Here is a 15129-nt window from a genome sequence, read left to right as displayed (position 1 = left end):
GTTTTCCTGTTCATCCATGCTATGTTGCTTTGTTTGTGAAGGAAAAAAGGATTCATAAAGCCTACTATGTCATTTTTCTCTCTGTCATATTTGTGGCAAGTTTTGTTTTTGGAGATTTCGTCTGCCCCTCCCCATGAATTCTCTGTTGGAAGTTTATTTTGATTTCAAGGTCAATTGGCAATGTGCTTTATATTGTTACTTTGAAAAATTGCAGAGTGTTTGCATTTTCTTCTCCTTTTATACGTTCTATTTCTCATTCTCAAATGATTCATTTTTTGGTTCAGGCTATATATTACAAATTTAAAGGTTTATTTAGTGTCAGGTTATTTAAAAATTTTAAATTGATGTGGCACTTTGTACATTGGCAGATCCAGTAAATAAAATCTTAAAATGGAGAGGATCTTGTTTATTTCATTAGGCTCACTCGTTTTCATTATATGATTCTGTCCCCACGTCTTGTATCTTCAGTCTTGTTGGTCTTTGCAAAATATGGTTATGGGGGGAGCTGGTCCTTTGCAACTTGTGAAAGGGGTAAATAAAAGTGGGGTTTTTTTTTTTTTTTTTGCCAAAGAAATAAAAGTAATATTAGTCGCGGATTTATATAAATGTGAGTGTCACAATCTGTCACTTGAGCACGTTGGGAAAAAGTTGGAAATCTTTCCCATATGTGAATTGTGTGCATTGATTGGAGATTGAATCATCAATCTTTTTAGCTCTGTTTGGTTGAGGAGATGGAAAGTAGGAGGATAAAAGATAGGAAGGGGATAAAAAAGTGGGAGGATAGAAGAGATTTTAGTTAGCCTCATTTGTATTTGGTTAAGGGTGGAAAAGTTAAGGGATGAAAAAAAAGTGTTTGTATAAATTAACTCATATGCCCATATTAAAAAATGATACCTATTTTTTTTATTATAAAAAAAGTGGCAAACAACCAACAAAAAGAAATAAGTAATCACTCAAACTTATTAAAAAAGAAAAATCATATCTAGAAAAAAAAAATTATATCCAATTAAACCTTAAAAAAAAAAAAAACAAAAAAAAAGAGAAAAATGAAGAGAAAAGAAGAAGAAGAGCAAAGTTATAAAAAAAAAAAAAAAAAATCCAATAAACCTTAAAAAAAAAGGAGAAAAAATGAAGAGAAAAGAAGAAGAAGAAGAAGAGCAAAATGGAAGAAGCACCCACTTAATTGTATCACTCGTCCACAAAACAAAAAAAAAAAGTAAAATAGCAACCACATCCAGCTCGTAAGAGAGGGTAATTCAATCATTTGATAGCAACTATTTTCCTCCTCTATATTCTCCCGCCCCCGTGCGGGCTGGGTGGGTGGGGGGGATTGAGTTTTGGTGGGTTTGGGTGAAAACTCTCAGGCCCCACCACTTTTCTCTTTCCCCTCCTCCTAACCATTTTCTCTCATATTTTCCTCTCTCATTTTTTTTCCATCCTCCTTGAAATCATCCCAACTAAACAGTAAACATACCATTAAGAGCAACCACATCAGTCCATGCATTTTACACATCTATTTTTACACTAAAAACCTACTTTTTCTATTTTACACCTTCACTTTTACAAAATACCCACATCAGTTCATCTATTTTAACACCTCTTTTATTAAAATAATCGATATTCTCAATTTTTTTATTATTTCCTCAACAACCTACGCGCGCATTCTCTCATTTATCTGATAAAGCCCTCTCTCTCTTTCTCTCTTTCTCTGAACCCATTTTCTTTCTCATTCTCTCATTTATCTGATAAAGCTCTCTCTCTTTCTCTCTCTCTCTCTGAACCCATTTTCTTTCTCATTTTTCTGTTAAAGCTCTCTCTCGCTCTCTCTCTCTCTCTGAACCCATTTTCTTTCTCATTTTTCTGATAAAGCTCTCTCTCTCTCTCTCTCTCTCTCTCTCTCTCTGTGAACCCATTTTTCTTTATCATTTTTTCTGTTAAAGCTCTCTCTCTCTCTAAATCAACTCTCCCTCTCGGTCTATACCGATCCACAGCTCTGATCCACAACTCCCTAGCTCCGATCATCTCTATACCGATCTCCCTAGCTCCGATCCACAGCTCTGATCAGGCAAGCACCGATCTCCCTAGCTCCGATCCACAAGCACCGATCAGATCCGACCAGATCAGATTTGACCGAGATCTCCCTAGCTCCGATCCACAAGCACCGCTCAGTTATTGTATCTTCCTAGCTCCGATCAGGCAAGACCCATACCCACGAGCTCCGATCAAGCGAGACCCACGAGCTCCGATCGTTCCAGTCAAGTGTATCTTTGTGGGTTTTTTTTTTTCCACTTTTGAGCAAGTGTATCTCTATGTTGATCTCTGTGGATGTGTTTGGGTTAATTTTCAGTTGATTTTGGGTTTTCTGTTGATTTTGGATTAATTTTCAGTTGAGTTTGATTAATACTTTGTGCTAGATTGCGGTGTTTGCTGGTGGCTCTAGGTTTGGTGGTTATTCTGGCGTGCTAGGTTGTTGCAATGGTTGGGAAGGGAAGTGGTTTGACAGAGGAGAGAAAATAATATTAAAAAATTGTTTACACGGTGAACAGTAACCGTATATATATATGCACGGTTATTGTTCATTTTGCAAGACATCTTGTATATTTAGACATTTTTACATGAACTGATGTGGGAGGATTTTGGGGTAAAATGTGTAAATTGGAGCATTTTTTGTATTTTAGATGAGTATCCACGAGCTGGTGTGGATGCTCTAAGGAGTTAAGCTTGTGCACAACAGTTGGGAGTTCATTTGGTGTGGCCATGTGGATCAGCCTTGTTAATGACTAATGAGTTTTATAACTTTTATTTTTTTTTTTAATAATCAAGAAGCTTTCATTGAAACAAGTTGGGAAAAAAAAAAAAAAAAAAGCAGCAACAGGGTCATGTTTAATGAGTTTAATGACTAATTGAAAGTGCGGTTACACGGAGTTACAAGTCTTTCATATGTATAATTTTTAATTTTTTTTAATTCAATAATTACAACAGGGGGATTTGAATCCTAAAAGTATTTCGTTGGAATTATATAAAGTATCAACTGGTTGAAATTTTATGATAATAAATTATAAATTCTTTAAGAGAAATGCTAATAAATGCCCTTAGGACATTTGTTAATATGACATTTGTTAATAATCAATTTTAAAAAAAGTTTTTATGAGAAAAAAAAACAATTAATATTTTGACAGTTTTTCTATTTTCCATAAAAGTGGTGTCAAATTTTTTCTAAAATGGATTGTTACCCATTGCCCTAAGAGCACCTATTAGCATGAAACATTCTTTAATTGGACTGGAATAATGCAGTTTTCTTATCTACAACGCTGTGTTGGCTTTCACTGCAACAATCACAACAGGTGTGTTTGGATATCGCTTATCTTGCTGAAAACTAAAAATTGAAAACATTATAACAAAATAATTTTTAAATGTGTGAATAGTACTGTGAGACCCATTTTTAATGAAAGTTTTGGTAAAAAAAGAGGTTTGTGAGTTCCGTGCATAAGATCCAAAGACAAAAATGTGCTTCAAAAAAAAAAAAAAAAAAAAAAAAAAATCATACACACACGCAAATCTGCCCAATCCAAACGGTCACTACGTCAAGACTTGTAAAACAATTGACTCTTTCAAGACCAGCGAAATCTCTCTGAAGTCTTGGCCTGCGTGTGTTGTAGGGCAATGACCTTGTCCCCAAGAGCGAGTTTGTTGGGCACCTTCAGTTTGAACCGAAGGTTACCATATTTTCCAGTTATTATTATCATTAGATTAGAGTCATTAGACTGTAATTTACAAAAAAAGTAAATACCAATTGTACCGTATGTTGCTGATGCAAACATAATTTACATTGCATTTAACAAAAAAAAAAAAAAAAAAACCAATGGCATCAATAACATTATGCTTTTTATTGAAACTTCAATAATAACATTATGCTATGTTGTATTATAAAAAATTTGAACATTTGATGCTCATTTTATGATAATTGCTCTTAATCATCAAGCCAAAACACCAATTAATGTTTTGGTATAAGTATGATTCAAATTGAAATCGATTATAAAAGATTATGGTTGAGCAACGAAATTTGCATAAGATGCATAGTTTGTATGTAGGTGACACTTGTATCATTGTCTTCTTTCCTCTTATAGGCTAGTTAAACATGTATAAATGAAACAATATCAAAACGAGTATAAATGTATAAGTGAAACAAAGAATCAAATTCCTGAGATTAATACGATTAGTGAACCTAGAACTTTCAAAATTCGAATAATCTTTTCTTTTCTTTTTATTTTATTTTATTATATTTATGGTATTTGGAATTGCAGAAAATGCAAGTTAATGATTTAATTTTTTTTTTTATAGGATTAACTGGTAAAGTGTGGTTTTTTTGTTTTGTTTTTGTGGTGGTAATGTTACATGTTCACCGAATCAGTAACTTACATTAAAGAACCTCTCTTAATAGTAACTTCTCAATTGGAAAAAAACATTAAATCACCAAGTGATCAAAATTTTTATGATTTAGATCGGCCTCAAGTATCTTTGAGCATGTTTTTGTGGCTTATAAATTTTATCCCCCCCTAACATCAATATCTTACTCTGCCATTGCTTGAGTGGTTCCGTGCTATTCATAAATAAGGTGTAAGTGGGGAGGAGGCAATGACTACTCATGTGAGTGGGGAGGAGGCAATGACCACACATGTGAGCATCCTTTTTCATTCATTAAAAAAAAAAAAAACCATATGATCTTAATTTTAGTAACATTTGTTAAAGGGAAAAATATAATGGTAAAGGAGAATAACATGAAGAGAACATTGGAGAGGCTTTCATTATTAAGAAAAAAAAATGAAGTTTTTATTTTTTGATAATTTCAATCACTATTTTAAAAACCAGATTGGACTAATCAGCTCAACCGGGAAATGGACCATATACTGGTTTGATAAAAATTAGGAAAATTGGGTTACAATAATGTTGAATGCAATATTTGAACCATAGTTCTCCCATGCCACGAACCTACAAGTGTATTGGCAAAAGAGTACTCATTTTACTCCATATATCTTTCACTTTTGCTTCTTAAAATTTTTTTTTACTCCATATATAATTTTTAAATGAGATAAGGTCAAAGCCCTTAATATTTTTTGATAATATTTTCCCAAAAATGAGAATTTTCCATTTTAATTTGATACATTTTCTTAATTTGTATATTTATGAAAAACAAAATCATAAGTATTAAATAATGAGACATAATAAGAAGGATGAATTTTTAATTTTGTAAAAATTATTCTACTTTCAAAAAATTTAGGGAAAAATTAGATTTTAAATCCATTATTTGAAGGTTTGCAACAGATTAAATTCTATTGTAATTTTAAAAGTAATACATTAAATCCCAAGGTCTCAAAAAGTGACAAATTTATACTTAAAGTTTCAAAAGTAACAAAATATACTCAAAATTTTCAAAAAGTAACAAATTAAACCTTAACCCTATATTAATTAAACCCAAAGACACTGTTATTCCACTTAAATGAGCTAAGTTTTATTTGTTATTTTTTAAAACCTTAAAAAGTCGTCTTTGAACTCCACCGTCGCATGCTTTATTCTCAATTTTGATCTCCCCCACTCTTAACCCTCTTCATTTGCTCGATAGAATGGGTGGGATTAGAGATTGCATGATTTTTTTTTTTTTTTTTTTTCACTTAAAAAAAAAAATTTAATACAGGCGACATCAAGCCAACATAAAAATTATAATTTAATTTCACCTTTTACCATATTTGATTTTTTTTTTTTTTTTGATGTTCCATTTTAAATTTTTATATCCACCATTAGATGATGGGGACTATTTTGACAAAATGTCATAGTGTTAAAGATTTTGAAACATGAGGGAAAGGTGAGGGACCAAAATAGTAATTAAACTTTAATACTTTGACATAAATACAAATTTTTGGTGAGTGGAATGCTAAATGAATAAAATCAATTTCCTTTTAAAGAAATGCGTCAGTTGACAAAACTTTTAAAAACTATATATAGACACACTCACACACTTGTAACATTTTTTTTTTTTTTTTGAGAAACAAACACACACACAAGAAAGAGAGAAAGAGATTCTAACACAAAATCACACCACAACTCCACTTCAAAAAGGAGAATATAGGACTCAAATTTTATTCTTGAAATTTTTTGTAATAGAATTTTAGTTGGAGTGTAATTTTAAAATTTTCATAATCAAATTTTACTTAAATTAAATTCAGAGTGATTAATAAATAAATAAAACTTTATTTTTAATTAATTTTTTTTTAGAGCAACTTATGAGAGAAAACATTCCCAATTCTTAACAAACTAATACTGAGGACTTTAACAGCTCGTCTAGGAGGAGGAAAATGAACAAAATGGAAATAAATGGAAAGAATAATTTTAAAATATTCATTATTTTTCCTTGTTTGAGAGTTTTAATGAAAAGAATGAAAAATTCATTTATTTGTTTGAGAATTTAAGTGAGAGGGAATAAAATGAGTAGAAAGGAGTATTCATTCCTCTCTATTTCCTCAAAAGAGGAGAATATAGGACTCAACTTTTATTCTTGAAATTTTTTGTAATAGAATTTTAGTTGGAGTATAATTTTAAATTTTTCATAATCAAATTTTACTTAAATTAAATTCAGAGTGATTAATAAATAAATAAAACTTTATTTGTAGTATAATTTTTAATTAATTTTTTTGAGAGCAACTTATGAGAGAAAACATTCCCAATTCCAAACAAACTAATATTGAGGACTTTAACAGCTCGTCTGGGAGGAGGAAAATGAACAAAATGGAAATAAATGGAAAGAATAATTTTAAAATATTCATTATCTTTCCTTGTTTGAGAGTTTTAATGAAAGGAATGAAAAATTCATTTATATGTTTGAGAACTTAAGTGAGAGGGAATGGAATGAGTAGGAAGAAGACCTCATTCCTCTTTATTCCCTCAAAACTCCAAATATTCATCTCCCTAAAATTGGAAGGAATTGAAGTAAATAAAATTAGGTTTAATGATTTTTTTTATACTAAAACTCCAAAAATACTTATATATATTCAACTATTTATTTTAAAATAGGTGTCTAATAGTAATATTGTTGTAAAATGATATCATTCATGTTCTTTTATGTTACTCTCAAATAATGTTACTTACTTTCACTTTATTTATTTTAAAAATCAAAATAAGATTACTTAATTTCATTTCGTTTCTTAACTTCTTTCTATAAAAAAAAAAAAAAAATAAATAAATAAATCCAAACACACTAACATGTGTGTATATATAGTGTCCCGCCTAACGCACACGTAAATATAAAGTGTGTATTCTTTTTCGGCAGAGTAATACAGGATTACCATGGAAGTTGTTGCTGGCTCTGGTTCATCCTCTTTTGGGGTAATTTTCTTCCCTATACTTTTATATTTTTTGCCTTCCAATTTTTACAACATAAGTCACCACACCCATTGAAATTGATAAATTATATCACTCACCACATGGTGATGATAGTGTACCAAGCATATCTTGTCCTATATGATAATACTCATGGTAGTGAGTGCTTACTTCAATTCAATGGTTTATTTGAAAGTTGGATTGGTTCTGTTCTGTGAATTATGTTCACAATTCTTCACTTTTTTTCTGTGAATTACGTTACTAGTGCTATTGGTGAAGCAGTCATAAGAGTTATCCGGGTGATTGTATTACTTCTGATAGTTAAAGAGAAGGGAAAAGAAAAGAAAAGAAAAGAATGAAAGAAGAGGATGCAAATTATTCAAATTTTAACTACCCCAATTCAAGTTCCTTCATATGAATCTAGATGTAGATAGCTTAAAAATTTTCATTCATTGACTGCTTCTATTTGTTGGATATGGATGTATGATTATGGTCACGCTTAATGAGCATAATCTTTTACACTCCAACAATGTACACCCCATGTATATGCATGAGACAAATTAAAAGTACTTCTTCGTTGTTTGGATAGTGATGTATGATCATGAGCTCAATGAGCATAATCTTTTATACCCAAAAGAAAGTACATGCTCTATGTAAATGCACAAGATAATTTATAAGTACTTATTCCTATCAGAAATATGTAGTTTTGGAGCTTGGTGTATGCGTTTGCTCATACAGAGTTTTAGAGACAAGGGATTTTTATGCAACATGGACTGATTGTCATTGATTTGTATAGTCTGATAAGCATCTTTCTATTAATATGTCTTGCGTTATTAATTTGAGAAAATGTGAATTATAGATTTTGGCATGTATGCTATGCTTGATAGACTAATTGTGATGGTATAGGCTAGTCCTTTCCCCTTCATAATTACGTACTTCCTGTATCTTTCTTATATACAAATTGACACACAAAATGATGCTTTATGTGGTTCTTTACATGCATGTATCGCATAGGTGCATCTTCAACATTGGCTTACTGACAAAAGAGCTCGAGATCAGTTTCTCATTCAATGTTCTGTGGACCTTGAGATTTATTGGAATATTGGTGCAGGACATTTGAAGCCTGAGCTTTTTGATCATCGTACAGTAAGTTTTATACATAATCTAAGGGAGAAACCTCTCACCTCCCAATTGCTCTTGCTTGCAAGTTTCAAACTCTAGCTATTGATCTACATCCTCTCTGTTTGTTTGTCATACATACATATATTGTTTTTAGTAGTAAACCTTTGATGCATTATGATGATTAGATTTATTAGACATTAAGGAAGTTTCTAAAAGTAAAGGCATTTTCTTGGGGAAAACTAGTATGTATGCCTTGCCATACCCATTCTCTTCACCATCCCCACCCTCATACTTGATCTTCAAATTACAGTTCAAACTTTGTGATGCAAACTAGGGGAAAAGGCATGGGGATTGATTACTTTATCCTGACTGGTTCTCTTCCACTTTAAATATAAATAAATACATAGTTAAACAAGAAATAACTGTAAGAGAAGGAACATGAGAAAAGAACCTTGTTATTTGCAGACTTATGGTGAAAAGCAACTCAAATATCTATTGGAACCAGAATGTCTAATAATTTTTATTAATTTTAGTAATTTTATTCCTTGGATCCATTTCCTTGTTATTCCAGTTAAATTTGCTCTTGAAAGGAAATGGAAACATAAAAATCTTTCTAATGGTTAAAGAATGATCAAAATTTTCCTTTGCATTGCAGATTTTTCTAGAATCTGCTATGTGGTCCCCTTCTGGGACTTACTTGGCCACCACTCTCAAGACGGGTTCTGTCATCTGGGGAGGCGCAACTTTTTTTAAACCCTTAATGTTTTGTGATCACAACATGGTTTTCTTCTTGGGCTCAATTTCATATTTTTTTCTTTAACTTTTTACTTACCTTTTGTAATGATTTGGCATTAATCAAGTAATTGCAGATTAAGCTAATTAATTTCTCAGTTGGGGAGAAATATTTGGTCAGCTACAGCGAGCATGATAGAAAAGTGAGTTTCTTTATTCTCTTATTATTTTGGTTGTATGTTAGTAGCATGAATAAGCCAGTTCTAATGTTAACTCATTATTAGGGGGCTGTGCTTAAAATTTTTGATGTAAAAAGTGGAGAAGTAAAGATGGTTATCGGAAGAAGTCAGGGTGAGCATGCGACTGGGGGAATTGCAGGCATATCTCAAGTAGCCTGGCCTATTTTTAGGTATAAATTTAGTTAAATTTATGTTAAGAAAAAATAACCTTCTTAAGCATTGTTGGCTAGATTTTTTTTTTTTTTTTTTTTTTTTTCATGAATTGTGTTGCTGTTCTTGTAGATGGAGTGGCAGAAATGATGACAAGTACTTTGCCAGAATCGGAAAAAATGCAATATACATATATGAAACCAATACCTTTGGTCTCATTGACAATGAAACCTTAAAGGCTGAAAATGTTATGGATTTCTGTTGGTCACCTACCGATCCTGTAATAGCTCTATTTGTTCCTACAGATGCTGATGAGATGCAGCCTGCCAGGGTAAGTATGTACCTTTCTTATGGATATCAAAAACCCTCCCCCAACTTCTCTAGATGCATTCAGTCATGGAGAATCCCAATCCCTCAAAAAATCATATTTTTGGGAAGCTTAAAATAATGCCTCACTAAATTCTATACACACAAAAACCATATAATGTTTTATTTCCCTTTCTATTTTAGGTCAGTCTGATACATGTTCCCAATAAAGAGGAATTAAAGAAGAAGAATCTCAATGGTGTTAGAGATTGCAAAATGTTCTGGCAAAGCAATGGGGAATATCTTGCTGTTCTGTTCAACCAGTTCAATGGAACAAGGAGTACTACTTATCAACGTTTTGTGATCTTTGGTATCAAAGATCCAGGTATCCCTGTTGAGGACTTTGAACTTGAGAATGAGAATGACATGATTATTGCATTTTCTTGGGAGCCAAATGGCCAAAGATTTGCAGTCATCCATGCTTTAGATCAAAGGCAGAATGTGAGTTTTTACTCGGTTATAAAAGCTCAGAACAGATTCCAATTCTCAAAGCTTGTAACTCTGGAAGTTGAGCAGGCAGGTTCTCTTCACTGGTCACCTGCTGGGCGTTTCATTCTACTAGCAGCAATGAGGGGTTGTGGTGGAGACTTGATATTTTATGATGTTGATGCTCTGGGAACCTTAGCTATCGAACGTTTTGTGGCAACAAACATTGAGTGGTCTCCTACTGGAAGGTAAGTGATAAATATTTCAATAGCAATATTTTATATTGTTTGTTATTAAATGGTAAGCAATCTAGTAAGTTATTTCTCACTTAAGGCATCCTTACTATCCACCATTATAGTTCTTTTCTTGGATACATTATCCACCTCTATTTTCTAACGGATTTGGGGTAAGTTATTTCTCATTTATCGTATTCTTGTTTGCTGTAATTGACTTTTATTGGTTGGTAGTGAGCTAAAATTGATGAAAATACAATTAATTTGACTGTTCTAATCATGTCAACCCTTTCTGCAGGTATGTTGCAACTATCAGGACTTTATCTGATGATTTGGATGTCAGGCAAGAGGAATTTCAAGAAGGGGTCATGATTTGGTCCTTCTTTGGGGTGCTATTGTATCAGATTCCAAGGAGGCATTTAACACAGGTATAGCTAGAGATATCATGTGAGTGGAACCAAAATATAAAAAGACATATTTCAGTTAAAAGTCCAAGATACAGATATAATCTGTTTACTTAAACTCTTCCATTGTTTAGTCCATGAAAATTCTTGATACCATAATTTTTTAAATGTTTTTTAGGTTTAACATTGATTGATCGTTATCAGTTGTATCTGGCTATTTAACATCCTTTATTCAGTTTTTTTTTTATCATTAAGATAAATGTATCTTTGAGGGAATGTGGTAGGGCTGGGGTTGAGGTTGCAACTTAGTTAGCACAGCTCTACCTGCATTTATTACTATAAAAAGGAGCAAAGTTATAGGCATGGTACTGCTCCGGTCCCTACAGTCAGAGATAGCTGGATGATTTGTTTGACTTAGAATTTGTGTAGTTTTTTTAAACCTTGATCCTTTCTATGTTGCTATTCTTTGCTGTATGTGAGCCTTCCTTAGTATTATCATAGCTTGAAGCTTATGAAAGTAATATGTGCAGGGCTTTATAGTATTAGCACAGAGAGACTGACTCTATAATTACTCATCACAACTTTATTTCCAAATGCTTTCTTATAATTAAAGTGATGTTAAATTATATATTGAAACCAATTATCCCTATAATAATTTTAGAAATCAATTTATTGAGGTTTAAAGAGAATAAAACTGCAATACTTGTTTATATTTTTTGAACAGTTGCTTTGTGAATGTGTCCTAAGCTCCTAGCAAGACAATATAAAATGGCATAACAGGAGTTCCTTTCTAAAGTTCTAGCAAATGTTCTAATTCTAAAGATTGTTCATCGTTCTCATGTTACTTTGCAGTTTTGGTGGCGTCCGAGGCCCTCTCCCTCCTCTAGTACCCAAGAAATGCAAGATGTGCTAGAGGTTGTGAACGAACTTGATATTGACCTTGACAACGACCTTGATAACCTTATTCATTTTAATGACGTTGATAACAAGGACAAAGAAGTTTTCACATTATCTACAGAGCAGCTTTCCACTTGGAAAGCACCAGAGGGCTGGGATCAGTGGTGGACAGAGATTGGACGTATGATGAATAAAAATCGGAATGCAGCACTGAAGGAGCCTGAGAGGAAGGAAGAGAAGCTGGACGGATAGATGTTGATTGACAACTAATATATAAACATTCAGTATGATTGGTTTCTTTCAAGATTTTTGATTGAATTGGTTAAAGTGATGGTAAAGAAAGTGTAAGAGTATGTTGCACAAATTTATCATTTTTATTCCAAGTGGATTCAAAATTGTCTCAATTAAGAGGACTTTGTAATGTTAACAGTGATTACAATTTTATAAGTAAAGAAATTCACGATTAAGATTAAAAAAAAGGAAATAAAAGAAAAATCTTAGTTGTATCAATGAATTCTGACCAGTGCAAGGCTTTGTACAAGGATCCAAATCTTGAAAAACAAGTCCTATTATTTCTTTGTTACATTGTGTGTCATTTCAATCATTATTTTCCATCATGCTACTTGTTCATCAGAAGCAGAACTTATAAGTTGCTTTTCATCTTCTCTCTTGTTATTTGTTAAAGATTCTTCTCCCATGGCACCTAAGAATTTTCTTCAAACTTTAAAACCTTCAAATCTATCAAAAACACAGAAAACAAGTTCACAAAACTAATCTATCAGAAACACAAAACAAACACATAAACAAGCACATAAAACTCTAGTTCTTCAAGAACAAGCAATTTGACCACCAGCACTTAACCCAAAAGGCCTAAGCACAATGTGTATGAGCTTAACTATGTTATATTAACCGCACATTCTCTTCATCATTATTTAATGTGAGACTTCACTTACATGTGTAAACCCAACATGAACAATGTGAGCAACTATTTGAATTTAAAGAAAAGCCTGACATCCTAAAATTTCAAATTTCAATCAAACCAATTTCACTAAAATCAAGTCTCTCTCCCTCTCAAAAATTTCTCCAAATTCAATCACCTCTCATAAGTATACCCAAAAATCAGAATTTGAGATAATCTAGTAGGCTTGTGGAGAAGGGTATCAAGAGGATGAGGATGAGGAAGAGGAAGAGTTGGTAAGATTGCCCAGGAGGCTCAAGTGCAGAGCCTTCCACCGTGGGCCGAGATTATGCAAAGGTAGAACACCATAAGATTAATATGAAAAAAAAAAATATATATATATATATATATATATTTTTTGTGTGTGTGTGTGTGTGGTTAATTTCTTGCTTTCTTGTTGATGGTTTGCACACCCCACACATATGTTTTGGCCTTGTGAGTCCATAATTCAAAATAGGTGATCTAATGGCCGTTGCCCGACTAAACATACCAATAAATCCCAGTCCACTTGCACCCATGTAACTAGAAATTACTAAGTTTCGACCGAAGTCTGGATTCCTTTTACTTTTGTGCGTGCTAATGCTTTCACTCTACTTAAACATACTTGCACATTTAGGGGCAGCACTTTCTGGGAATTGATAGGTCCCTCTTATTGCACTGGATGACCGACAATCACATTGTTCGTACAATGCCATTAGACAAATGATGTAGCAAATTGAATTTTGTATGTGTTTTTGGAGAAATCATTAATCCATCGAAAGGACCTAGTCAACAATGTCCAGTGTCCTCCCTCCCTCCCAAGTTTGCCTATTAAGCGTTATTAGCCTCTCAAATTTGAAATAAGTGCTATTAGTCCGTAAAGTTCCAAAAGGGAGTTCAATTGATTCTTCTGTTAACAACCATTAGTCTCAATACCTACATAACTAACAAAGGTACAACTTGACAAATTTTGAGTGATGTGGTATCAAATTTGATATTAAAAAATTAAAATCCAAAATTTGACACATTAAAAAAAAAAAAAAAAAAATCAACCCATTAGGAGCCAATTTAGTTTGAACTGACCCGTTGACAAATGGGTATATCCCCAATCAAACTCAAAATTAAGGAAACCTTTTTGGGGATTAAAAGATTCATCAAATGAAGGTGGCAAGTTGGATGAGTTTGACCTAGTTTTGATACATGACGTGTGGACAACTAAATTTCGAGTTTGAAATAAAGTCAAACAAGTAAAATAGTTTCACAAATGCGAATTTATATTGATAAATGTGTGGTACAATTCTCTGTGATTACAAAAGAATGACCCTTTGATTCGATCTCCTTCTAAGACTTATTGATTGGAATTGTGGTAATTAATGTGATTTTGATTCGAATACCAAATATACTTCAATTTGACTGAAGAATGGATTGAAGATCTTTGAAACAGAATTACAATGAATCTTTGGCTTTGAGGTTGTTAGAAATCCTTTGTTCTTCATGTTCTTCGTCTTCGAAGGTTTGTGGTGGAAGTTCTTCCGGGCTTTAGAGGCTTGAATCCTTAGAGCTTCACTGATTTGTGGTTTGTTGAGATTTCTGGAGGCTTTTGAGCTTGATTCCAGTGAACTTTGAGATCTAGGAATATGATTTGAATGATTCCTCTTCGAATGTTCTTCGTATTTGAAGGTTTGTGGTGGAAGTTCTTCGGGGCTTTGGAGGCTTGAATTTGTAGAGCTTCGCTGATTTGTGGTTTGTTGAGGTTTTTGGAGGCTTTTGAGCTTGATTCCAGTGACCTTTGAGATCTAGGTAGGTAGTTTAGATGATTCTGCTTTGAATGTTCCTTGCATTTGAGGTCAAAGTTCTTGAAGTTCTTGGAGGCTTTAGGGCTTGATTCCAATAGAGTTTCAGTACTTCTAAATCTTCTTTTATGCTGCTTGTGCTCTAGATGGTTTGGTCTCTTGAAATGCCTATTTATAGGAATTTAGGGGTGGGTGAGCGACACATGGTAGAGTTTGATTGGTGACACATGTCATAGCCTGATTGGTCTGCTTATGTCATCGCTTACATGTGTTGGATTGCATATGTCTTCGCTTACACGTGCTGGATTGCTTATGTCATCGCTTACACGCGCTAATATGTGGTTGGTTTTTGCATGCATTTTATGCCTCTATTTCAATGACATTTGGCAAATTTCTGTTGGTTTCTGAGTGGTGATAGCAAAACCTAGCAGCAGTACGTGGCGCTTTGTAATTGGTTGT

At 32.9% G+C, this 15129-nt stretch overlaps 1 protein-coding gene across 1 annotated transcript; it reads left to right on the top strand.

The window, feature by feature from the left end:
• The first annotated feature begins 7326 nt into the window (after window positions 1-7326).
• Window positions 7327-12414, top strand: LOC126715370 (eukaryotic translation initiation factor 3 subunit B-like). The gene is made up of 9 exons (XM_050415945.1): window positions 7327-7377; window positions 8386-8517; window positions 9149-9274; window positions 9363-9428; window positions 9510-9634; window positions 9747-9945; window positions 10125-10654; window positions 10938-11067; window positions 11896-12414. The coding sequence occupies exons 1-9, from the start codon at window positions 7339-7341 to the stop codon at window positions 12190-12192; spliced, it is 1644 nt and encodes a 547-aa protein (XP_050271902.1). The 5' UTR covers window positions 7327-7338; the 3' UTR covers window positions 12193-12414.
• Window positions 12415-15129: the final 2715 nt, after the last annotated feature.

The sequence above is a fragment of the Quercus robur genome, chromosome 2 (assembly GCF_932294415.1).
Source record: "Quercus robur chromosome 2, dhQueRobu3.1, whole genome shotgun sequence".
In the NCBI taxonomy this organism is placed as follows: Eukaryota; Viridiplantae; Streptophyta; class Magnoliopsida; order Fagales; family Fagaceae; genus Quercus; species Quercus robur.
Note: the sequence above shows the minus strand (reverse complement) of the source record. Positions and strands in the feature narration are given on the sequence as shown.